General features: G+C 29.1%; 4 protein-coding genes and 1 non-coding gene across 6 annotated transcripts in view; 2 read left to right on the top strand and 3 right to left on the bottom strand.

The window, feature by feature from the left end:
• Positions 1-119: 119 nt before the first annotated feature.
• On the bottom strand, positions 120-3,073 carry LOC122511899 (solute carrier family 52, riboflavin transporter, member 3-B-like). The gene has a single exon (XM_043627467.1). It carries the CDS (start codon positions 2,047-2,049, stop codon positions 679-681), a length of 1,371 nt encoding a protein of 456 aa, XP_043483402.1. The 5' UTR covers positions 2,050-3,073; the 3' UTR covers positions 120-678.
• Positions 3,074-3,143: 70 nt separating this feature from the next.
• On the bottom strand, positions 3,144-6,553 carry LOC122511900 (solute carrier family 52, riboflavin transporter, member 3-A-like). The gene is made up of 3 exons (XM_043627468.1): positions 5,921-6,553; positions 5,634-5,853; positions 3,144-4,965 (listed from the first exon to the last, which is right to left on the bottom strand). Exons 2-3 carry the CDS (start codon positions 5,843-5,845, stop codon positions 3,885-3,887), a joined length of 1,293 nt encoding a protein of 430 aa, XP_043483403.1. The 5' UTR covers positions 5,846-5,853; positions 5,921-6,553; the 3' UTR covers positions 3,144-3,884.
• A 3,416-nt stretch (positions 6,554-9,969) lies between these two features.
• Positions 9,970-10,053, top strand: Trnal-uaa. Its single transcript has one exon. It is a non-coding gene; the product is annotated as a tRNA-Leu (tRNA).
• A 1,753-nt stretch (positions 10,054-11,806) lies between these two features.
• The window catches only part of LOC122511786, a 92,453-nt gene continuing 79,940 nt past the window's right edge, over positions 11,807-24,319 (bottom strand). For both annotated transcript variants that reach the window (XM_043627267.1, XM_043627266.1), the window contains exons 3-6: positions 17,433-17,681; positions 16,410-16,679; positions 15,798-16,333; positions 11,807-15,689 (exon numbers count right to left, since the gene is read on the bottom strand). In XM_043627267.1, the coding sequence (XP_043483202.1) occupies positions 15,236-15,689; positions 15,798-16,333; positions 16,410-16,679; positions 17,433-17,600 (1,428 nt within the window). In that variant the 5' untranslated portion in view covers positions 17,601-17,681 and the 3' untranslated portion in view covers positions 11,807-15,235. The remainder of the gene's footprint in view (positions 15,690-15,797; positions 16,334-16,409; positions 16,680-17,432; positions 17,682-24,319) is intronic.
• LOC122511909 (outer dynein arm-docking complex subunit 4-like) lies at positions 19,090-23,764 on the top strand. Its single transcript, XM_043627476.1, has 5 exons — positions 19,090-19,330; positions 20,401-20,676; positions 20,945-21,206; positions 21,628-21,987; positions 23,019-23,764. Exons 1-5 carry the CDS (start codon positions 19,090-19,092, stop codon positions 23,605-23,607), a joined length of 1,728 nt encoding a protein of 575 aa, XP_043483411.1. The 3' UTR covers positions 23,608-23,764.

The raw sequence follows: 24,319 nt of genomic DNA, 5'->3' as shown, positions 1-24,319 counted from the left end.
TATCATTATTATTACAATCATTATTATTATTATTATTATTATTATTATTATTATTATTATTATTATTATTATTATTATTATTTTTATTATTATTATTTATATTATTTTCGAATTCCGTATAGAAATTACGAACGGAATTTCTGTGGAGCCGTTTTTGTGGAATCGTTTCACGTGGGATTATTATTATTATTATTATTATTATTTTTATAATTATTATTATTGTCAATATTATTTTTCTATTCGGGGTATTTAAAATAAATTCTAACACTTATATTAAAAAACTTCTAATCTTTCGTGAAAATAATTAAGAAAAGATTAGGAATACTATTAAGATAAGAATTTCTGTGTAGTCACACTTTATTTTTATTGCGCGCAATTATCTTTTTTTCTTTCATTACTATTATATGTTGTCACTTTTTATTGTATTTTTTTTTAAGTTTTCCCTATATTTGCACTTTATTTTTCGATACTATCTTCAATTTTTAATCTCAACTCATATAGATTTTAAACTCCTCTTTATATGTACCGATCTATCTGTATTTTCATTTTTTTTAAATTTTGCTCATATCGAAAAATAGTTAGTTTATTTAAAAAACTGTGAAAGAAACATTTTAATTCGTTTTTTGTCTCAATTTGATATCCTTAAAAAAACAGTGAATGAAAGGAATTAAAAAAAAATTAAACTTTATCAGCACACGAGTCGTAGGAATTTAAAAGACGAGTGAAAGTAATTAAAAGAAATGAAACGAGAGCACCGCACGCCGATCCAAATTGCATGACAATGCCAATTCGAAAGAGATTCTCGCTCTGCGACTCGTGGCGAAATATTGTCGTGATAGCGAGCTTCACATAAGAGATAAGTCCTATCAATAAAATCCACGAGGAAATAACTAAAACTTTACCAATCACAGAATGTTGTAGAGGCGGTTCTGGAGATTCGAAAGCAAGATACATTACGTAACCGCAAATGACAAATACAATTGCTGACAAGGAATTAATTACCCTCGAACTTGACGAGGAGGTTGTTGAAAATAACATAACGAGAAAACAAGCGGTTGGGTTCGCCAGTTGAGAAAGTGTCGCGGTCAAATGATAAGTTTGATTACCATATGGTAGCGATGAATAAGATTGTATACCGGGCAAAAATCCGTTACCCAACAAACACATCACGCCGAGGAGGAAATATAAATAAATTTTAAAAGATAGTTGCAATTTTGTTCTATTGTCGGTTTCCCTTTCACTCGATAGTGACTCAATATGATTCTGTTCGTTTGACTCCAATTCTTTTTTACCTTCACTATTTGTACTGTTTTCACCATCTTCTCCAGGTTCACAACTTTTCGACCAGCTTTTCCTTCTACAATCCTCATTCTTTATTTCCTCTTCTAAAATCCTCTCGTTCTTAACTAGTGACAACTTTTCAAGAAGAAAAAAAGCCACCAGTGACAGTACCAACAGGAGAAAAGTTGCGATAAAATAATACTTCGAAGTAAAACGTGCAGATGATGCAGAACTATTGTCACAATCCGAACTTCCACTACCTTGAATTAGGGCAATAATACTCGGCAATATTCCACTGAGACCCTCGCCAATGAAATAGGAGACGAGATAAATTTCCCGAAAATAACGTAAATAGGGCATAAATAAGAGTGAACTTGAACAATTGATAAGAGCTGTGAGAAATGTCACTAGAAGGAGAACAAAATTATATTCCTTATTGTTGTAGGTTAGTGTTTTTTCGTAGAAAAATGCCAATAACAACATTATAATTGCACCAAACATTAGCATACTGAATATCCAGCGTGATTCGTGGAATTTAAAACCAAATTTACGTGCCAAGATGTATGATAGTGGACCTATGTTTGCCACTTGTACCATTATGACGATGTACATTGGTAAATTCCATTCTTTGGTGGTGTTCACTAAAATTGGAAGTTCCACGAATATTGCATTTATTCCGAGCCATGCTGATATGCCGAATGTTGTGATTAGGATGTGAACTATTAAGGAGTTTGTGAAGAATCTTTCTTGTAGTTGTATGTTGACCATTTTTTTCTCGCTTTTTTCCTCTTTTCCTTCTTTAGTTTTCTTTAATTTTCTCTACTTTTTCCTTCCTTTTTTATTTTCTGTACTTTCTTTTATTTTCTGTACTTTCTTTTCTTTTCTGTACTTTCTTCACTTTTCTGTACTTTCCTCACTTTTCTTTATTTCTTCACCTTTCTTTACTTTTCTTATTTTTTTTTTACTTTTCCTTACTTTCTTTGTCTTGTTTCCTTTCTCCGCACTCTTTCTTTAATTCTCTTCAATAATCTTCATTTTTCCTTATTCTTTTCTTGGCCTTCTTTTTTCTTTCTCGAAATTTCATTAAAACAGAATACAAAGAAGCGAAATTGAAAAAAAAAATCGAAAATGACAATTATTTTGGGGATCACTCACATTGAGGAGGTTTCAACTTCAAAACAAGATTTCAATAAGTGACACGATTTCTATATTGTAAGGCGCGCATCTTTTGTGCGCACGAGCTTAAAAATTTTATCAATTTATTATTATCATAGTAGTCAGTTAGGAAGAAATTTTTCACGAATTAACTAAAGTTAAATTTTTGTTTCTTCTTTTCTTTCGGAATACGACTTTTCGTAACTTTCTCTAATGACCTAGATTATACAATTCTTTATAGGTATACGGAAATATATTAATTTTGCTCTGAATATGATCAACTAATCGCGAATAGGTTTCTTTTTAAACAACTCGGCATTTTTTAAATAAAATTAAAAAAAATTTTGTATAAAATTTTCTGTACGGCATTAATTTTGAAAAATGTCGACTAATATTAATCTTTTTGTTTTCTTAATTATTCGTCAGATCGATAAGCATTCAGATCTAAAAATAATTTAATAATAACAGGGTGGCCACATGTCAGTAAAGTTGGTAAAGATTGGAAAATGTCAAGGAAAACAAATTTTTGACAGAAAAATTGTAGAAAATAATTGAATTCAGGAAGGGTTAATAAAATTGTAATTTTTACAAATTATTAAACTTTATAAATTTTACTCATTTTCCGAAAACTTTCACATTTTCCTGTAAAAACAATTTTGTTAGGGAAAATAATTTTAATGTCAGTAAATTGTCAGGGAAACTAATAAACTGAAACTTGTGACCACCCTGTAATAGTAAAAATATAAATAATAATTATAATAATAACAATAATAATAGTAAAAACTAAAAATAATAATATTAATAATAATAATAAAAATAGTACTAGTAATAAATAGTTCCGTGGATTGAAAAATAGTCTAGAGTAAGACGGAAGTGGTTTTTAGAGGGTCGACCAGAACAAGAGCGGTTATCCTCACAAAATCTTGGATTTAATCCAGGCGTTTGAACTTTTGCAGATTTTCCACTTCCGACTACAAAAAATAATAATAATAATGATAATAGTAGTAATAATAAAAAATAGTACAGTTAATAAAAAATTATTTGGAGGAGGCCTAAAATCATAATTTTGGTTCAATCTTAAGTATACGCCGTTTTTTCACAATACGTCACTATAAACTATATCACCGGAAAAAGTGGAAAATAACATTCGATATTAAGTCAAAGGCAACAAAAAATTTTAACCTTCGAAGTTGTTTTCCCTGACAATTCGTAGCCAGGAAAAATTTTTCAGGAAGATTCAAAGTATTCAATCCAAACAGAAGATTGCAATAGATTTTTAAAATATGCAATCCTTCCTCTATGAGGAAGCAATATAAGCCACCGAAAAGTGGTTTTACTTTCCGGTGGGTCATATGTAAAAAATTTCCCGAAATTTGAAACATAATATTCTAAAAAATTATAAAGTATAATGATAAACTATAAAAATGATAGAGTGAGATGGAAAAAAATCACTGGTTCTCAAGTAAGGAACATGGAGAGTACGTTTCAAAGAGTCGAACATAATTGACTAGACTAAAGGTAATTAAAGCTCCAATGAGAGAGCCAACTTGAGTGGCGACCCCGGTGTAATAGAGGCCCTTACCCGGATCCGGACGGAATAAAGTTGTGATGCCCATTTTAATAAAACCGATCAGTCCGCAAACTCCGACCCAAGCAATGACGACAATCATTTCACCGAGCCACGAATATTGTAACGGTGGGTTTGGCGATTTTAGTGCGAGAAAGAAGACGAAGATTGATAACAACAGTGTCAGTAGGGTCAGTACTTGAAGATTCTTAATCTGGGGATTTTTGATGACGAAACCCGAGCACATTGCCAGGGGACCAGCCATTGAGGATAGGGTCACTGTTAAATGATAAGCGATATTTCCATACGGTAAGCATGAGAATGACTGAATACTTGGTAACATTCCGTTGCCTAGAAAACAAACGAGTCCCATCATTATCAGAAGATTTTTGTAAGTTCTCCTAGACATTGTCCACAGGGTATTTGTTTTATAGCTCGGCGGTGCATTCATATCGGTTGGTAGATTTTCGGTACAATCTAGAGGACGTACTCGTTCACCTTTCGCGATGCGTAATTTATTGAGTCCTAGAAAAGCGGCGAAACATAAAAGCAAACAGGTTGCTAGAAATAGAAAGAATGTTTTCGTCGTGAAACGTGGTTCGGGATAATGGGTCTCGAATTCAAGAGTGGAATTCCATTTGGTGACGTTGACGCACTTGGGGTTACCACCGACACCCTGGATGAGGGCAACGATACTGGGGATAAAACCACTTAAACCCTCACCTACGAGGTATGATATTAGGTATATTTCGCGGTAGTTTCGCATGTAGGGCATGAAGAGGACTGAACTTGTGCAACCGACAACGGCAGTGATGAACATCAGTCCCAGGAGGAATGTGGAGTGTTCCTCGCCAAAGATCCCCGATGTTTTGTCGTAGAGGGATGAGAGGGCGTAGGTTGATACCACCGCGGATCCCAGGAGACAGTAGATTATCGTCTGATCTCCAATGCATGACGAATATCTGCGAAACGTTTTTATTCTTTATAATATTTATCTATTTAGCCATAACATCTTCTACTTTTCCGAAATTTAACTTCTATCCGAAGGATTTTTATTTTAAATCATGAGGGTAGGGCTACTTTTTTAAGAAAAGTTGGAAATTAAGATCAAAAGTATAATGTACGTTTTTATATATTTAGTATCTGGATCTAAAATTATAAGTCAGTCCATTTCGTACGATTTATCAAAATTATCCAAGTCAGTCATTTTATTTAAACTATTTTCTCCTTCTTTTTTTATGAAAAACATTTCTGATAATAATCGTTTTGTTAAGATTTGGTTCAACATGTAAAATATCAAATTCATCCCATTTTATAAAATGTGGAAAAGAATCACTGTTAGTATTCTCTTTTGGAAAAAATCTCCATCATTAAAGCTATCAATTTTGTCGTCAAATTTCATTTGTGCGTTTTCCTCCTTAAAATTAAAAATAGACTTGAATTACGAGATTACAAATAAGAAACAAGGTTACTGTGCGGTAATTTGATATTTCATTTACGTGAAAGTTGATCTAGAAATGAACTGTTTTAAAAAGAAATATTAATATTCTTTACAAATAAGGTAATAAATCTTAATGATGAAAAAAGTGAAATAATTAATAAATTAAAATAATATTTAAATAATACTCACTTAATGTACAAGGTGTAAAGAATTGGTCCCAAATTGGCAATTTGCACCAACATCACCATGTAAGCCGGAAGAGACCATCCTTCAGGTGCATTATTTACCAACAATGGCAATTGCACATAAATTCCATTAATTCCAATCCAAGCTCCAAGTCCAAATAGTAATGCCAAAATATCAACAAAAATTCGTCGATTACTCAATTTTTGAGTCAACATTTTCACACCTGGAAAGAAAAAAAAAACAGGTTTATTTTTATCACAAATATAAGAATTTTTTGCAATTCTATTTACCTTTCGATTATAATTGTCTGATAGGGGTTAATTGACTTTTTTCCTTAATCTTATCATTTTCCTGCACAATTATATTACAAATGAACGCTGACGTAATAAAAAAGCGACAAATGTTCAATTGTAAAGCACGTGTCATTCATTGATCAATTATGTTTATTAAAATTTATTAAACTTGAAGTCAATTTCAATTGATTTTGACATACGCTAATGATAAATTAGTTAAATATGAAGACTTGAAGATCAAATTCCACAAATATGTTAGGTTAGGTTCCTTACAATATGTCACTTTTAACATTAAAATTATCACAAAGTACTTTTAACTGAATGCAAATTTTTATTTTTATGAAATATTAAGTTGAATTTTTAACTGACGAACACGATTGTAGGATGAAATTATTTTTCCAACTGGCTTTTAAGGACGAAAAATTTAGGTTAAGTCATACTTTAATTCTTGTTCTACGTGACTTTGAAGTTACGTCAGGGAACATTTCACAAATTAAAGGCAATTATATTTTTTATGAGTCGTTAATCACAAATTCTTATTGTAAAACGAAACTTCTATTGTTAATTATACACATATAAACTCGGGGCAATTTGTATACTGATCCTACAATGAGAAATGATACGACCAATTTGCATGCTTTGCGCGCATATTTGAAACGCATGCGCGTCATTAGAAAAATCCACTTCTCTTTCTTGTATTATAATATATTTTTGTTATTCTTTATTATTTAAATAAAAATAATTGTTGAATATTATGTGTTAATTATTCTCGTGGTTGTTTAAAAAGAAAGAAAAAATTTATTGATTTTTAAATGGAAGATTCTCTGTACTCTCGTGAAAGACCAGTTGCCGGTTGTTAGGAGTTTCCACTGTTCCTTACGTTACGTTGCATTGGTTTACTGCCTTTTAGTCAATTTTAGTTTTTATGTCAGTTTGTTTAGAAGGAGCTGGAAATTTTTTCACTTTTGTCAAAAACAGAATCAATACATTCGGTAATTTCTTTTTACACAAATAAATCGTGACTAAAATGCGTTTCTAATCTTTCATTTTTAATTTCATAAAGAAAATTGCAAGAAGAAAAACTGTAATAATTGTTAATTGGGATAAATTATTTGTCTCAAGCTTTTGTAGACATAACCTAACATTTTTTTGCACTATTATTTTTTTTCTAATTCTTTAATGTTTTGTTTCAGGTAAGTGGACATCGTGTTCGGGAAAAAAAGAAAAAAGAAGAAGTTACTATAAAATGATATTAATATTTAATGATGAATAATTATATTGGAAACTTCCATAACATTGGAAAAGAGACAATAAAATCTCTTGACACCGGATATTTAGGAGAATTTTTAGAAACTTTTAAAGCAGTATACAATATTGCAAATCAGTATTAAAATTTGCAATAGATTTCACTAAAAGTAAATCAATTTTAGATTATAAATAGTAAAAACATTTAAAAAAGTTCGATATTAAAGTTTAGATTAAAAGTCTTGAATTTTTTCAATAGTTTTTGAACAGTTTTCAAAACAATAAATTTCACTATAAAAGTAAATAAATTAATTATAAATAGTAAAAATGATAAGGAAATGTAAAATATTTCTATTTAATTTATAAACTAAAAACTAGTCAATATTGTTTTTATAAATACCAAAAGATTTGAATTGTGTCTATATTTTTTATTTCGCCCGAGACGAAACAAATTTACGTTAAATTAATAATTTACAATAAAAAAAATGAGGGAATAGGGTAAGAGTAAAAAATATGAATCGTGAATATAGCAAGAACTTTATAAAAGACGAGGCAGACTCACAGGTGGTTTATAAGTATAATAATTATAGTAGATATACACATTTCGTGAGAACGACGCTTTGTGTATGTTTATATAAATTGGAAAATTCAAAAATCAAAACCAATGGGTTTTGAATGTTTCAAAAGCAAAAAAAAATTTAAATAAATAAGAAAGTATATATGTATAATAAAGAAGTAAAAAAAATTTTAATATGAGTTAGGAATAAATTGTTGTTAAACATATAGGTACCTAATATGTATATATATAGATAAGATCAGAATAATCTTAAAAGTACAAGATATATATATATAGTTAATAAAATTACTATATGACAATGAAAGAAGACAAATTTTTTGTTTTTTATACATTAAAAACTGTAATCACTTATTATAGGGTTTTTCATATTTTTTCCATTTGCTTATATTTATATTAATAATCTTGCAACATTGTTCGAACGCACATTATACATATTATACGTACATATAAATATTAATTGAAAGAAGTCAGCGCTCGGATTAATTATTATTATTTTTTTTAATAAGGAAAAAGCAGTACTACACATGTATACATATGTTTCGGATTTTCTACTTTCACATTATTTTTTTCTTTAATGTTTGGGAAAAAAAGTTTTCTTTAGATTAGTATAAAGAAAAATATGTTTTTCGGGTTTATTAATATGTAAATATTTGTTAATTATATAAATAAGATGTTATTTCTTTAACAATCAATATATTTTTTATATATAAATAAAAACAAATATTTTTTTTAATAACATTTTTCAATAAGGGGATTTTTTTGAAAAATAATTTTTGAATCATTTTTCAAACTTTAATTTTTCAAATCTAAAAGAATGAAAAATGTTATTAAAATCGTAGATATATGTATAACAGGTTACTATTTTCTTTAATTATGTGTGTCAATAAAATTCAGTTTTATTACAAGAAAAAGTAATTGAAAAATTAATCAAATAGAGATTAATTTTTTATATATATCGAACAATAGATTTTTAGCCAGCTTGATTTAGATTTTATTTTATAATTTATAATAAATGGAGTATTAATATTTTAATTCTAAAATAAGTGTAAATCTATAAAATAATTTAAAAAAAAGGAAATTAATATAAATTTAATTATTGGATAGGAAATAAAATAATGAGAGTAGTAAATATAATTCAATAATGAAGTAAGACTTCTGATTTCTCGACCCACATTTTGTAAATTTTTGTACTGGTGATGAATATTGAAAATATTAAAAATTTACATTCATATCAAATTAAGAATAATATCAAAGTTATTGTGAACCATTTTTAGTTGACAAAAGCATATTTTGTATAGACATTTCGACGAGTCAATATAATACAATGTTTTAAGTATACATATTTAAATGCATTTACCCTGTTGCATATAGAAGTACTTTTGTAATATATGTTTACAATACTGAGATGAATATATATTTATTATAAATTATTATTTATATTAGTATAGTATTTTATATTATTTTTCTTTTTTAATCAGCACAACCATTTTTCAAAAACAAAAAAAGGATTATTTACATTTGAATTGCAGTCGAATGGCAGACAAAATAATTATATTAAAACGGTTTAAAAATATACATAGTAATAAAAATATCAAATTGAGAGATTTTTAATAAAATCAAAATAAACTGAAATAAAAATTGACAGTACATTAAATGTTTTACAATATTTCATCGATGATCATGATGATGATGATAATAATAATAAACATCAGTTTAATTATGCAGTAGCTATAAATGTACGCATATACCTAACCGATAATAAGGGTTTTATGTAAAATGAAAATTCTACATTCGAGACAATTTTATGCTGATAAAATGCTTTCAAAATAAGGTATTATAATGAATATTTTGTTTATATTGTCATTAAAATTTCAACTCAATTTTAAGCCATAATACGCACTGTACACGTATATTCCTTCCATCAATAATTTTCAATGTCGAAATCAATTTTTTAATATCTTTCTAAGATAATAAAAAACTACCTAAAAAATTTTTTTCGATTGAATAGTGTTTGTATTTAAAAAAAAATTGTAAATCACACAGCATTTTAAAATTTTATTATTAAACTGCATATTTTTACTAAAATATTAATAACCGTAAAAAGTTTGTATTATCAAACGGAAAAATATAATTTAAATTGATCCTCTTTTTATTAAATTATTTTAAAAAAGCGCGCGCTTTTCTATCCAATTGATAAGTGACTATTCACAATTTTTTTGACGAAGCTAGGTTGGCCGAGCGGTCTAAGGCGCCAGATTTAAGCTCTGGTTCCCGTATGGGAGCGTGGGTTCGAACCCCACACTTAGCAAAAACTTTTTTTTCCCCTTTATATTCATAATAATTAAAGATGAAAAAGAATCAAAACACTTTTACATTTGGCAATCTTATACATTTCTACGTTTTCTTTTTCAACAACCATTAAAATTACTTTTTTTATTCTCTTTGGTATAACTTTTTGTATATATAGTATTTTTGTGTTATAAGATTAAATTGTTTCTTGTCACTTTCGCTATATAAGGAGAAATATTAATAAATCTTTAGAAAAGCATTTTTTCTTACGAAAAAATATATTCAAAAAATGTTAGACTAAGAATAAATTAAGAAAATAGCATTGTTAAGGTGCATAGTAAGCAAAAAAAATTAAAATAGAGAACAAAATTTTTTGAAAACGGAAAAGAGAATAATTTTGTTAATAATAGAGTATACTGTTGATAAAATGAATAAGAACTGTCGCTTCCTTTTACAAAAAGGGAAATGAAGGGTCCTTGTGGAGTGGGTGCTCGATATTTGCATTTCCGGGCTTTGTAATTTCTCTCCGGGAGAAATAGGAGAAAAAAAGTACGAACTTGCTAGAGCTTGACAGAGGATGAAAAAAATGGTTAATTTCGGTTGAAAACGGATTTTAATATTTATCATTTTTTAAATATTATTTAAATTCAGTGGAAAAATTATAAAGAGGATAATTAACATTTTAACTAAGAGTGACAGATTCGTGACATACAAAGACTTAAAAAATTTAATATTATCATCATATACATTTTTTTAAAATAATAAAATCGTTTTCAGCCTATCACTGAAAAATGATCTTTAATATATTTAAAATAAGACTTTCAAAAATCAGTGTAAGCTCTTATTTTTTTTAGACAGAATATTTCTCTTGAAAGATATAAAAAATAATATAAAAACATTAATATATGGATAAAGAAAGGTAGCAAAATGTATATTGTAAAGATAGGTATATAATATATATATATACATAGAAAAAAAGGAGTTAAAATATGTAGTATAAAGGGAACGAGATAAAGTTAAATGTAAAAGTAATTGCTGACCTTGTTGAAATGCGCCAATTCACGTAAAAAAAATGCATGCATCATTTCACGTTATGTACATTTTCTACATACATGAAAAGAGAGACATTAAAAAAAATGTTATATCACAAAAAAAAAAATTTACGTATATTTTCTCATACATGCGCAGAATTCTTTTCCGAAACAAAAATTATGCAACAGGAAAAAAATGACAAATTGTCACGAAAAAAAAAATTTTTGAAAAAAAGGATTTTATTCAGCGCTAGAATGAATGTACAGATATAAAAATTTCAAAAATGTTATTTGTGTGATAATTTTTTTTTTTAATATAAAAATTCAGAATTTCATTTTAAATTGTCAACATATTTTCATTATAGTATTATATTGGCAAATGATATGCATTTTTTCAGTGAAGCATGTGCGTGTGTGTTATTGTTTTACGCGTGCATTATAACTATACATATCGAAAAGTAGATATTTTCTTATTATTTAGAGTAAGAAAAAGTGTGTGCGATTGTCATACTGCTGTGACGCCGTGATAAAGTGCGTTTTTGTGTGTGAATTCATGGCCAAAAATATATAAATAAATTGTAAAGTTCATTAGAGGCCTTTTAAAGTATACAAAGCTTTCGCGCCAAAAGCGGTAGCTTGCACGCAAAAAACACCCTGTTTTGTATATGTTGTCCGACTTTCGATTACTCCAAAATGATCTCAAAAAAATTGCTGCATGTCATTTTTCTTTTAATCCTCTTATTTTGTGTTTCAGGTGAGTGGACATCGTGTTCGGAAAAAGAAGAAAGAAGAAGAAGTTACTATAAAATGATATTAATATTTAATGATGAATAATTATATTAGCAACTTCCACATTGGAAGTTCAAAAGAGGACAATGAATTTCATTGTCTCTTTACACCGAAACAGGGAGAATTTTTAAAAAATGTTAAAACAGTATAAAATTTTAGGGGCTAGTTTCGATATTTAAATAGACACTAAAAATATAGTTTGAATAGTAAAGATATGAATATTCAGGAATAGATTAATTCTGTCCTAAAAAAGTGACATTGTCACTTACCAGTTTTTAAATTCAGAATTAATATGCTTACTTCTTGTAAAATAAATTAAAAACTAGTCAACATTTCTTTAACAATAGTCTTAAAATAATCATAATGAATAAGAACAAAAAAAGAGTCAATATGAGAAGAAAAATAAATCTTATTTTTTTCCGTAACTAAAGGGAAGGAAAGGGACTTTTTTTTGGGATGAAAAATAAGTGTGATATAGAATGATTTATAATGAAGCAATCGAGAAGTGCGGGAAAAATCGAAAGCCAGATTATCCGAGTGTCAAATTGAGAAATGTCCATATACAGACATTCGTATTGTACAAAATAGGATAGCAGCAATTACTATAGTTTTTCAGGGACTCTTATATTTATTGTATATATTTCTTTCTCTCTCTCTCTCTCTCTTTCTCTCTATATGAATAAGTATATAGTTATATAGCAAAGCGCACAGGGCATAAGGTGTAGCATACGAACGAGTATCGAAGTAAAAGCTTTTCTAGCAAAGTATAAATCTATACTGACATGATACACGTAACTCGTAAATTTTTATACGTGTTACAATAAATATGGATTGTACAGGCAAAACTTGTCATCATTGTGTTTTTATAAACACTTATTTTTTTTCAATATCTTAATAACTTAAATACTTAAAGATTATTTATAAATTCAAGATACTCTTATTTTAACGATTTTATCAAATGAATAACTTTAAATAATAAATAATTAATTTATACATAAATGATAAAAAAATATGATCAAATGGTAAATATTTGATCATGTCGTGTTATTAATAGTATTTTGTTATAAATTATCAAATTTTATTATCAAATAGTTATTTTTCTTTAATGAACGTAGGAAACGAAAATTTTATGTATAGTAAGATGAATGACGATTTTTTTATATAAAAATGTTATATTCACAATTAAAAGCAAAAATTGTTAAGTTACTTTTTTTAGAACAATGTATGTACAAATAGGTACAACTCTGCTAAATACAGAGAAGAACTCTTAGTACTTGGCGAAAGTTTCAACTTTTTTTTCTCATTCAAAAATTTACGCTTCTTCGATTTTTGATATAACTGATCGCGCGGAGTATTTTGAAAAATTGTGAATTTATTATTTACGCGCTTTGTATATGCATTTATATTTTCCATGAGAAGTAATATACAGTTTGTCACTATATCGATCGGATATGACTCGAAATGTGTGTGTGTGAGTGTATGTATATGGAATATATACGTTATCTTTTTTTTTCTTCGTTCGAGTAGAAATATCAATGAGCTGAAAATCCGCTGTTGTATTTCGACATTATTTTCCCATATCTACCTTGTTCAAAACATGTTTTTTTTGGTTCATCATTATTCGGGGAAAAAATGGAATTTCCATATTTTCGCGTTCAATTGAATTTTACGATTGTTATATACCACATTCATAAACTATATTTATGTCAATCTCGCGGCAAAAATGGATAAACGTTAACATTTATAAATTTATATATTGGCACTGTTGCTTTCGAAAAGTGACGTTATCATTTATTTGGCTAGTAGTTTTATTAATTTTCAATTCCCCATAATATATATGCGTTAATTCGATTTTCGCTGCCGGATAAATAAGATTTTGATATAAAAAAAAATTATCAGATAAAAGAAATGAAAAAAATGTTTTCATTTTTACCTCTAAAGACCCATATATATCGTTTTCTCAGTCGCTTATATTTCCCGTTTTTCGAAATGTGCCGTATAAAAAAATGAAAGATTTGGGAGTTTTCTAAAGTTGATGCAAAATTTGTCTAAATGCGTATAATATTATAGTCTACATTTTAGTTATTGTGCCGTCAGAGAGTTTTAACGCACACGAAAACTTTCTTTCCGCAATACTGAAAAAAAGAAAAAAAAATATTTATCGTCTTTCGGCATAATTCTTACTACTAACCTCAAAAAATTTTTTTTGTCTCCGGTTCTGCTTTTACTAGTGACTTAACTTACTAGTTAAAATGACAAAAGGAATCAATTACAAAGAATTTAAGTTAAAGTTTAAAATAAGTCAAATAATAGAAAAGGTGGAAGTTACTAGAGTGACAAAAATTTACTAGATCTGTAATGAAGGCCACCTGACGCCACCTCTTGGTTTGTAGTGAAGTGATTATAGCATTTTAAATGCCGAGTAAAAAAGTTTTGAGGTTATCTAAGTACGTTTCATTATTATTCGGAAGAAATAAGGAACAAATAGATAATTTGTAAAATTTAAGAAAATTAAAAAAAGTTTAGGAAAAAAGAAATTTACATTTATCTGCAAGCTGTTTGATAAAACGAGCCTAAAAATCGACGAAATTTACTCACTTCTAACATCGATAACTCTCTAACTGCTTTTCTCACTTGAGTTTACTTCTGAGTGATCGCTAAACCTACTTAATTACATTTAATTCTACTACATAAGAAATTCTTGTGGTCGTATAGCGACTTTTACGTTTAGGATTTTTCTTTGTCGTAATATGTATATGTAATAACTTTGATAAGTGAAAAAGTCTTTAGAGGAAAATAGGTTTCTTTAGTGTGTATCAATTGACAAGTAGAAAGAGGGTTATGTCCTTTAGACACAATTTTCTTGTTTTTTCCTCTGATTCTACAGCGGCCTCTTGCCCTAATTTTTAATAGTACTCTAAATTTTTACTGATTTTTTTTTAAGAAAAAAAGCACTTGCCCTCAGAGAGGTTCGCTACGTCTGGCGGCCATTTTTGCTGCCCTTGATGCTAGAGCTCCCAATGAGCACACCAAACCAGTCAAAGCCTCCCAGAGTGATGTTCGTCGTCTTTTTTGTTGTGCAAGACCCGGTGGATAAATGGCATAGCCAAAAGTTCTCTCGCCTGTTGTGTACTCAACAGAGGAACCAATTTTTGGCTGATGAACAATGCTCTGACGTTGACTAGCCGTTTCACTGTATGAATTTCTCGATTCTTGTGATTTTCTTGAAGCATTGTCCGATTCGCGTCTTAATTGTAATTGTACATTACTTAAACGACGATCCATTATTTTATTGAGATTCTCGTGAACACGACGATCGGTCTCGGGTACAACTGGATAAAGACGATTTGATGATTGTTGATAGAGGCCGCTTTCCACATGTCAGGCGTATTCAGTGTCGGACGAGGCGGAACGTTCAAGATGTCCTGTATGGGGTGATGGTTGGGTCTGTTGATTTTGTTGTTGCGCAAACGCGAGACTCTTTTGATATGTAAATAGTTCACGTTCGAGATGATAATTTTCGGCTTGTAATGTTGCTATTTCTCGTCGCATTTGTTGATTGTGAACGCGACAAACGTCGTCGTATTTATGATAGGTGGCCTGAAATAGAAGATGACTCTCGTTCCATTCTAATCGGATGCGAATTTGACCCTTGTCCGTAACGAAGGGACAATGCTCGTCCTTGACCTCGTTCACGCCCAGACTCGTCTCCATGATGATACCCTCATCCGCCGGTTCCTGTGCGTAATAACGACTGAATGGCGCACCAGGCAGACTTATTGCTTCCGGATCCTGTTCATCGCCTCTCATCATGTACGCCGACCAACTCACGTATCTAAACCAACAGTGAAATTAGATTAGTCTGGATTCGAATGAAGCACGTAATGGAAGTGTTGGGTTGGGACAAAATTAAACAACCTTCGCGTGAATGTTTACTAATCACCTTAAATGATTCCGTGGAACATTGTGGATATCCTTGTAGACGAGGTGTAATCTGACAGTATCGGAATGAAGATCTGCTCTAATGGTCCAGGCTTGTTTATCACGATCGTAGCAGGGCGACGCTGGCAGGGAGGATGAGCCGAGTGCTTGTACAGCGATTTCGGAAATTGTCCTCGCTTCCACCATTTCTAAAGACACCCGCAGGGCACCCTTGTGCTGTATATCAGACCAACGAACACGTGGGTGCCAACCGAAGCCACGACCCTCAGCATCGGAGAGATCCTCTATCTGCCCCGACTCGATTGCCCGTTCACCCTCGCCTAATGTTACGCTATATATTACTCGACATCGATGATCAAAGCCTGTTAACCTCACAAGATAGACGCTCAATCTATTCTCCTGCGGACGTGTCTCAGTATCCTTATTCCCATAGGGATAAATCACCAGATTCCAATCGAATCCACCAAACGTGAAGTATCCCGTCTCGAGTTTCGTCGTCTTCGGCTGACCGACGAACACACCTGTTGGAAGCTTAACCTGCGAATAATTTTCTATATTCAACATCCCTGACTAAATTGAAATCTAATCTAAATTATTTTCAGTGAATTTTTACCTCCGCCGTGTAGACAGTTCTGACATTCGCCATCGACAATTCCAGCTGAAATTCGCCATTTGGATCGGCGAATTTTCGACTGTAGAGATCGGCCACTGCGATGTAATTGCGATTACCTTGGGCTGGCGCGTCATAAGTGAATTTAACCCTCTTCCCTGAAAATCCCTCGTTCTCCGAGAAATGCTGCCGATTGAGAATCGTGAATGCAAAATCCACGTAGACCCGAAGACCCGGCGCTGCCCCGCGCCATACCAAGTAAACTCCAAGAACCTTTTTTCAAAAATAACAAATATTTCGAAAAATAAAATTCGGTTTGTTCTAATCTTTTTTGTTTCAGATAATTGGACGTCGCGTGGGAAAACAAGAATAAGAAGTTACTATTAAAATGGTATTAATATTTAATGATGAATAATTATATAACAACTTCCATATTGGAAAAAAATATTAAAATCCTTAGAGCGGCGATGATTGTCGGTCAGTAAACTATTAAAATGGTATTAATATTTAATGATGAATAATTATATAACAACTTCCATATTGGAAAAAAATATTAAAATCCTTAGAGCTACAAAGATTTTCGCTCAGTAAAGAAAAGGGGGTGACGAATCGCAAACTTTCTTACCATTTTGATAATCTAATTTTTTCCCCTTTTTGTAACTTCTCAAAAAATCTCTCCCTATTAATATATTCCAAATCTACAAAAAGATAGCCCCTTTATTTAATATTAAAATCTAAATAATAGAACCCATTTTTAATATTAAATTCCAGTTGATCCCACTTTTGATAACAACAGATAAATTTATCCCGTCCGCATTATTTCTTATCTACAACATTATCAAAAAAAAAGTTATGTCAAGGGGGCTAAGAGTAAAAAGAATTTTTTTTATTTAAAAATCCCCCGGGAGGAAATTCTTGAACTTTTTTCTCTCTCTTTATATGCGATGATAGTTCTTTGACTTTTGTTGTGCAAAAAAAAATTCTTTTGACATTTTTTTTTTTGCAAGAGGGATGAAAAAAAAATACCTTGTCTCCGCGAGAAAATGCAACGGCCCATCTTTGAAAGCCGCAGACCAGCTCTTTGCTGGTGACGTCCCTTTCGGGATCACGGACAACGCTTCTTGTCACTACAAAGGAAAAGACTCGCGTGCCACCGCGATCTGGCAGCTGCGCGAATCTATACAAAAGAGCCATCACCGCATCCCGAGTGTGTCACACTTGAATTGTTGGCTTCACTGATGGCACTTGTCTCAAGCTCTTTACCTTCTGATGATACTGTAATTAGAGAAAAAAGTTTTCTTTTATGTTCAATGTCACAAGAAATGTGATTTAGAAGTGAGTTTTACGATAACATAATAATAAATTTAATAAATAACAATAAAAAAAGGAAAAAAGTATTTAAATGATAATAATTACCTAAATAAATATAATTGATAAATAATAAAACTTCGTTTCATTTTCTTTTGGGTAAATTTAAAATAAAAATATACAATTTGAAAAAGAAAATAGGTTAATACAAGATTTTTGATTGTAAAGTGAGAAAGTTGGTCATTATTTATAAATAAGCTACTTTGAAGGAAGGAAAATTTTTTTTTGTTATCTATAAAAAAAATACGATTAAATTATACGTAATGCAAACTTGTAGAAAATTGTTGAAGATTAGCCAAGTTTGGAGGCACTTTGAATAATACAATATATAATGCTACTTAAGAATTCCAGAACGTTTTTCCTTTTTAGTAAACTTTATACTTTACTTTCAGTTTCTTTTTAAAAAGTCTTTAGAATATTGAAGAAAATACTTTGGAAAGTGTTTGGAAATTTTTTTGACCTTCCACATACTTATTTGTACAGTTTAATAATGAAAGAGGGAAAGAAAAAATATTTGATCACTTCTGTTTTCAATTCTAATAAAGAAAATTTTTCTGTAATTAAAAAAATTACACGAAAAATTATAATTTTTTCTAAATTCTACATTTTGTTCGTTCCTAAATTCTTAGTAAACAAATATACGTAACCTCATTTTCATTTTCGATCGTGTTGACAAAATTTTCCATTTGTATCTTTTGACGAAAATAGCAAAATTAGTAAAAAGTAAAACTTTTTGGAAAAAGGAAAAATTCACGTTTACGCGAGGCAGAAAATGTAATTTTTAAAAGTTTATCCAAAAGTGTTGAAAACGATTTAAGAGACTTTTTTTTTGAAAAATTGTTTAAAACTTCTATATAAATATAGAAAAATAAAACAACCTTTTGAAAACTGTATGTACTTGTCAACTTTCTAAAAACTTAAAATAACCAGGTAAACTTTGTAATTGAAAATTTTCATTTAGAAAAATTCTTTTTTTTTCTATAATTATTTTGCTAATATAAACAATATTATAATCTTCTGTCAAATAAGTTAATAAATAGGGGAAAAAAATTCATAAAAATATCCAATATTTATTACAAAGCTTTCACTAATAGTTGAAATTTTTTTTTTGATACATCTAAAATTAATAAATAAACGAAATAAATTAAAATACATGAAATTTTAATAATTTGATTTAATTCCAAGAAATATTTATTTTATTTATTATTTAAAAATTTTTTTACTTAGTTATTTATTACTTTAAAAAAACAAAGAAATAAAGACAGAAAGTAAATAAATTATAATTAAAAAAATTGATAATATTAAGGAATACAAAATGAAGCATGTGGAGGAAGAAGAGGAACCTGAATTATTCCGAGGTGCTGCCCTTTATCGAGAATGGGGTTGTCGCTTTACCACCTTGAAACAGTTTGTAAAAGCTATCGAGTACTTTATCAAGTCAATGGAATTGAGTGATGGAAATGATTTGAAAACTTTGTTGGGTCTAACGAGTGCCCTCACCTCTATACATAAATATAAAGCAGCTGCTAAAATAGTTGACATGTGCATGAAAACTGGTGGGTCAATGACAGATATTTGTTCTTTAAATATTTGTATATTTACACATTAAATATATATTTATTTCATAAATATTTGTATATTTAGATTTACACTATAAATATATATATATATATATATATATATATATATATATATATATATATATATATATATATATATATATATATATATATATATATATATATATATATATATATATTTATTTCTTAAATATACAATTAACTTTTATAAAAAAATTCATTAATCATACAACAAAACATTCAACAATACAAAATAATTATCTTTGCAATACAAATTCAAGATTATTTTAAGAAAAATAACAATTTTTTTCAAATTTCGAACGCCAACTTAATTAGTTTTAACTATATTGACAATAATAAAACAAGTTTTCTGGTATGCAAGATATCAAGTTCCGGTTGGTACCAAAAGGAAGCTTGACACTTTCTCTAACTTTTCTCTCATTACGAGTATAGGCTAGGATATATATTTGAGATCGTTTTTTAGGATTTAAGGAATTTGATATTTTCAACATTTACACTTGTGTGAATTCAAATGGTTATAAGTTTTTTTGTAAGCAAGATAGCAAGTTCTAGGATTAAAAGCAGTTTAGAAACATTTTAAAAACGAATTCACCTTCTAGAAATTTTTTTATTTTCATAATTTTTAATTCTCGTGGATTTTAAAATAATTTTTTTTCTTTGCGTTCCTTTTATGTTTACCTAAAATTTGTAATGTTAAAAGGAAATCAGTAAAAGATATAATTAAATTTCCCTCGTGCACTAACTCACAAATGTAAATGAAGGCAAATTGCAATCCAATCACGAGGATACATATATACATCCTTCAAGTTTGAAAATAGTATAGGTGTTGACTAATCGGACATTCGAAAACTTACCCAAAATGACCGTACAAAGTTCTGTGGCATGATGTGCTATACAGGGTTGAGATAGGGTAGATACTCGTTAGAAGTGACCGTAGGAAATTCGAGCCACACACACACCCAAATACATATACAATGTAGAATGAGCCCTGCTAGTCTCTAATTGCACTTTTCCGGACGTTACAGACCCGAACAACTATAAAGTGATATGGGCTCGAATTGAGACCCTCTATAAGATCACTGAATTCGAGGAGAGTCTGATTTACGCTTATCAGGGCCGTCGACTGAGGCCATTTCCTTTTAAATGGGGCATTTATCAGGCGAATGAGACTATCGAGGATTGCGTTGGTAATAATACCTCGTCTATCGTTCTCAAGGAATTGTATCCCTGGATAAAGGAGATGGAACATTTTTTTAAACAACTCAACGCTCAAGGGGACCAGATAAAAGATGAATTTGAAGGTGGGTTCTGATATACATTTTTTAATCCCATCAACCTTTTCTTTTTCTTTTTGCTTTTTTCTCTCTTAAACAGTCCTTTTCTTCTCCAGAAAAGGTTATTATCGTAAACCTTTCTTTAGAAAAAAAAGTTTATCAATAAAGAAAAAGGTTTTTTTTATATTCAATTTCTACTCTCCTACCATTTTATAAAATTACCTTTTTTCCAATTTTAAGAATGTTGGACTTGACAAGATTGAAATAATTTTTTATTAAAAATCTCACATATTAGGAATCGACGAGAACAAATCGAAATTTAAAGTCAATGATACGACATTGAAGAAAGAGGCATATTTAAGAAAGCATCAATCATTTGTCGCTGAAATTTATCTGAGATCATTGGCAAAAGATAAGCATTTTGTCGAAGAAATTCTACAGAGAGCGGAAATATGGTCTGCCAATAAGGAGAGTAGCAGAGAATTGGAAAATTTGGCAAAATTGTGTTTTACACGTCTACATAATCGACAGGAAATGTTACGTGTACGTCGGCCCTTGTATTTCTTTCGATTTAAACATCGTTCCCGTCCGCCGGGACATAAAAAATCAATTCAACGTGAAAACGAAATTAAAATAAACATTCTCATCAATCGCATTCATTTTTTATTCAAAACACTCAAGAATCATCAGTTGAATAGAGATTTTGTGAGATTTTTCCGGTAAATGTTCTTTCTTAAATATTTTACAATTATTGCTTCTTTAATTTTTAACAGGCCTTGAAAATATTTTAAAACAAGAGTAAGAAAGTTGACAAAAAATTTATTTACGCAATAAAGTAAAAAGAAATACTTTAAAAAATAGCAAAAATAGTATATAAATAGCAATAAAAATGGTAAAATTGAAAAATAAGAATAATAAAATAAATAGTAATAAAAATACAAAAATAAAAAGATTCTTTTTCTAACAAACAATTTTCAGATTAGCTGAGAGAATAAAAACGTTATTAGACAATAATTCTCAGAAGAAATTGCCAATAAAAAATGAATGTCTCGAGAAACTCTATAATATTATTGCATTGACGTACATTCAGTCGAGGGATTTGTCGAAAATAAAAGATGAAGAAATGAAAAAAATTTATTTAAAACATCATATTGGAATAAAAGTGGGAAAATTACCGCGCGATGAGGATATCGGTTGGGTACCAACTGCAAAAAAGAAAAAGGCCCTACAGGAAATTAAAAATAGACTCGCAATGACAAACAATTTTTTGGAGCTTGCTTGGATTTTTCATGATTTCAGTAAATTACTTATGGAAAAAAATAGCTACGAATGGGCAAGGTAATTTTTTTCCAATTAAACTCAATTTTTATCAAAGAAAAAATCTGAAATAGACGCGGGAATCGAACCCCCGACTCTTTGGTTACAAGTCCAGTAGCTTAACCACTAAGCTAAATTTATTCACAATTGTGGTAAATGCAAAAACGTTTAATTTTGAAATATATAAATAATAAATGGTAAAATAATATTAGTTTGTTAATAATTTCCCATAAAATAAATAAAATAAATAAAATAATAATTTTTAATGAACTATTAACTAATTTAAAAAATTTTATTCGAATTTAAATTTAAATTTTTAATTTTAATTTCAATAAGCCCTTATTTTTCACTTATTGTGTAAAACTAAAATTAGGTTGATTAATTTGTAAAACAATTAGAACATAATGCCACATTTAGTATTAAAAACATTTAGTTATTAATTTTGTTTTCGTTATTAATTTGCAATTAACAATTTTCTCTTCCAATGTAGTGACAAAGAAAATATTTATTATTCTAAATTTATATCAGAATTGTTGACAAATATTGAATCTAAAATGCAGATTAAATTTAATATTTAATTTTCCAGATTATGTGTATATTGGTTGTAAAGTGTCACTATTTATTAAATTATAATAATAATTACGAGCGAACATTGTCGAATAAATGACAAAATGCATTATGCTGTTATTTTACATTGTAATAGCAAAATGAAATTTTCAATACAGTTATTAACTGATATAATGGAAAGATTTCAATGAGATTATTATCAAGACGTAGAGTGCGCGCGAGTCAGTTGTAATTAAATAATATTAGGTTGATATTTCCTTGATGAGGGTGAAAATTGTAAATGCAAAATTCATCGTTTATTTTCAACGAAATGACGAGAGTTTTTTTAAATATACATATTTTTATTTATTAATTTTTTTATTTTAAAATACTATTTACTATTTCAAAATTAAACGTTTTGCATTTACCAATTGCGAATAATTTTTTTTAATTAAAAATTTTACCTAATTTTAAATTTAAATTGCCCTTATCATTATTTTTTCCAGACATTACGCGAGAAAATCACGTGACAATAGTTTGGAGATAAATAATGAATTTTGGTTTATAAATGCCACTCATTTATTATTAAGAATTGAAATACATCAGAATAATATAACAGAAGCAATGGACGCAGCATTAATGGCATTGTCGTGCGCAAGAAAGTTGAAAGAGGAAAATAGAAAAACATTTTCTTTTTTTGATTATCTCGTGGATTTCTATCAAGGAATTATTGAAATCCTCAATGAAACGGATGTTGAGAAAATGGCTTTTGTCGACAATATTGCCATAAGGGAACAATTGATTGTCGATTTAATGCCAATCGAACTGAAACCGAAAATGGATTATATTTTACGTCGAATGAGAGTAATTCCATCGAATCGACGATTTTCAATAATGCCCGGTTGTAAACCAATTGACAACAAGTTGAATCTTACATTTTCAATGATCAATAATAAGAAAAATACAATTTTCAATAATAGTAATAGTGGTGGTGCGCCGAGGGATCATGAAAAAGAAATGAGAAAAACGTTTCTTCAATTCTACACGCCGTCAAAGAAAATTCCTGGTCTTCTCGATTTTGACGATTACATTTAGTTGCAAGGGTTTATTCTTTATATCTCTTTCAATGTTACTTTTAAGTAACATTAATGTTACTTAAAAGTAACATTGCTGTTGCATTTTTTTAAAATAAAATTTCTAACATGTCACACTTACGTTACTTTTTTTTAAATTTTCTATATAAAATTTTTTATAAAACAAAACAAATAAAATAAACTAAAGAAACCAAAAATTTGTTAAAAAGTAACAAATCTATTTTTAGATTGAATGTGTATGTATTTATATATTGTTATTTCTTGGTGGTTTAATCGAGCAAATCGATATTGTATATATTGAAATTAAATTTTCGATACTCTGTCTCTAATTGAAACCTATCAAGAAGTTTATCCGAAAGCTAGGATTTCAATTAGAAGTTCTGACCAACAGCGTACAGTAGATCCTTAAACATTAATTATCCTTTTTGCCCCCTACCACCAACACCACCTCCCCTCCCCTTAATTTTCGGACTTCCAGATGAAATTTAATTAGTCTGACTGGTAATTAAAATAAATGACTGAATTTATTTACACTCTGCGCATCTATATATACATATTATGTAATTAACTCGCTTCAAATCATTTGGCTCATTACTGCTAATAGAATTCAAACTATATTAATTATTGTATTTATTAATAAATAAAGCGATTTTCATTTTGAACTGTAAAAAAATGTGTTTAGATGGTTGTAATAATTGATATTAAGTAAAATA

Source organism: Leptopilina heterotoma, unplaced genomic scaffold, assembly GCF_015476425.1.
Source record: "Leptopilina heterotoma isolate Lh14 unplaced genomic scaffold, ASM1547642v1 Lhet_90, whole genome shotgun sequence".
NCBI classification, from domain to species: domain Eukaryota; kingdom Metazoa; phylum Arthropoda; class Insecta; order Hymenoptera; family Figitidae; genus Leptopilina; species Leptopilina heterotoma.
The sequence above is the reverse complement of the archived record's forward strand: the minus strand, read 5'-3'. Positions and strand labels throughout refer to the sequence as shown.

What these genes read in the sequence shown, in the direction of transcription:
- LOC122511899 (XM_043627467.1), bottom strand. Translation starts at nt 2,049, where the DNA reads ATGGTCAACATACAACTACAAGAAAGATTCTTCACAAACTCCTTAATA.
- LOC122511900 (XM_043627468.1), bottom strand. Translation starts at nt 5,845, where the DNA reads ATGTTGACTCAAAAATTGAGTAATCGACGAATTTTTGTTGATATTTTG. An exon ending in CTTTACACCTTGTACATTAA is followed by an intron (nt 4,966 to 5,633) that starts GTGAGTATTATT and finishes AACGTTTCGCAG; the next exon opens with ATATTCGTCATGCATTGGAG.
- LOC122511909 (XM_043627476.1), top strand. Translation starts at nt 19,090, where the DNA reads ATGAAGCATGTGGAGGAAGAAGAGGAACCTGAATTATTCCGAGGTGCT. An exon ending in TGACATGTGCATGAAAACTG is followed by an intron (nt 19,331 to 20,400) that starts GTGGGTCAATGA and finishes CGGACGTTACAG; the next exon opens with ACCCGAACAACTATAAAGTG. An exon ending in AATAGCTACGAATGGGCAAG is followed by an intron (nt 21,988 to 23,018) that starts GTAATTTTTTTC and finishes TATTTTTTCCAG; the next exon opens with ACATTACGCGAGAAAATCAC.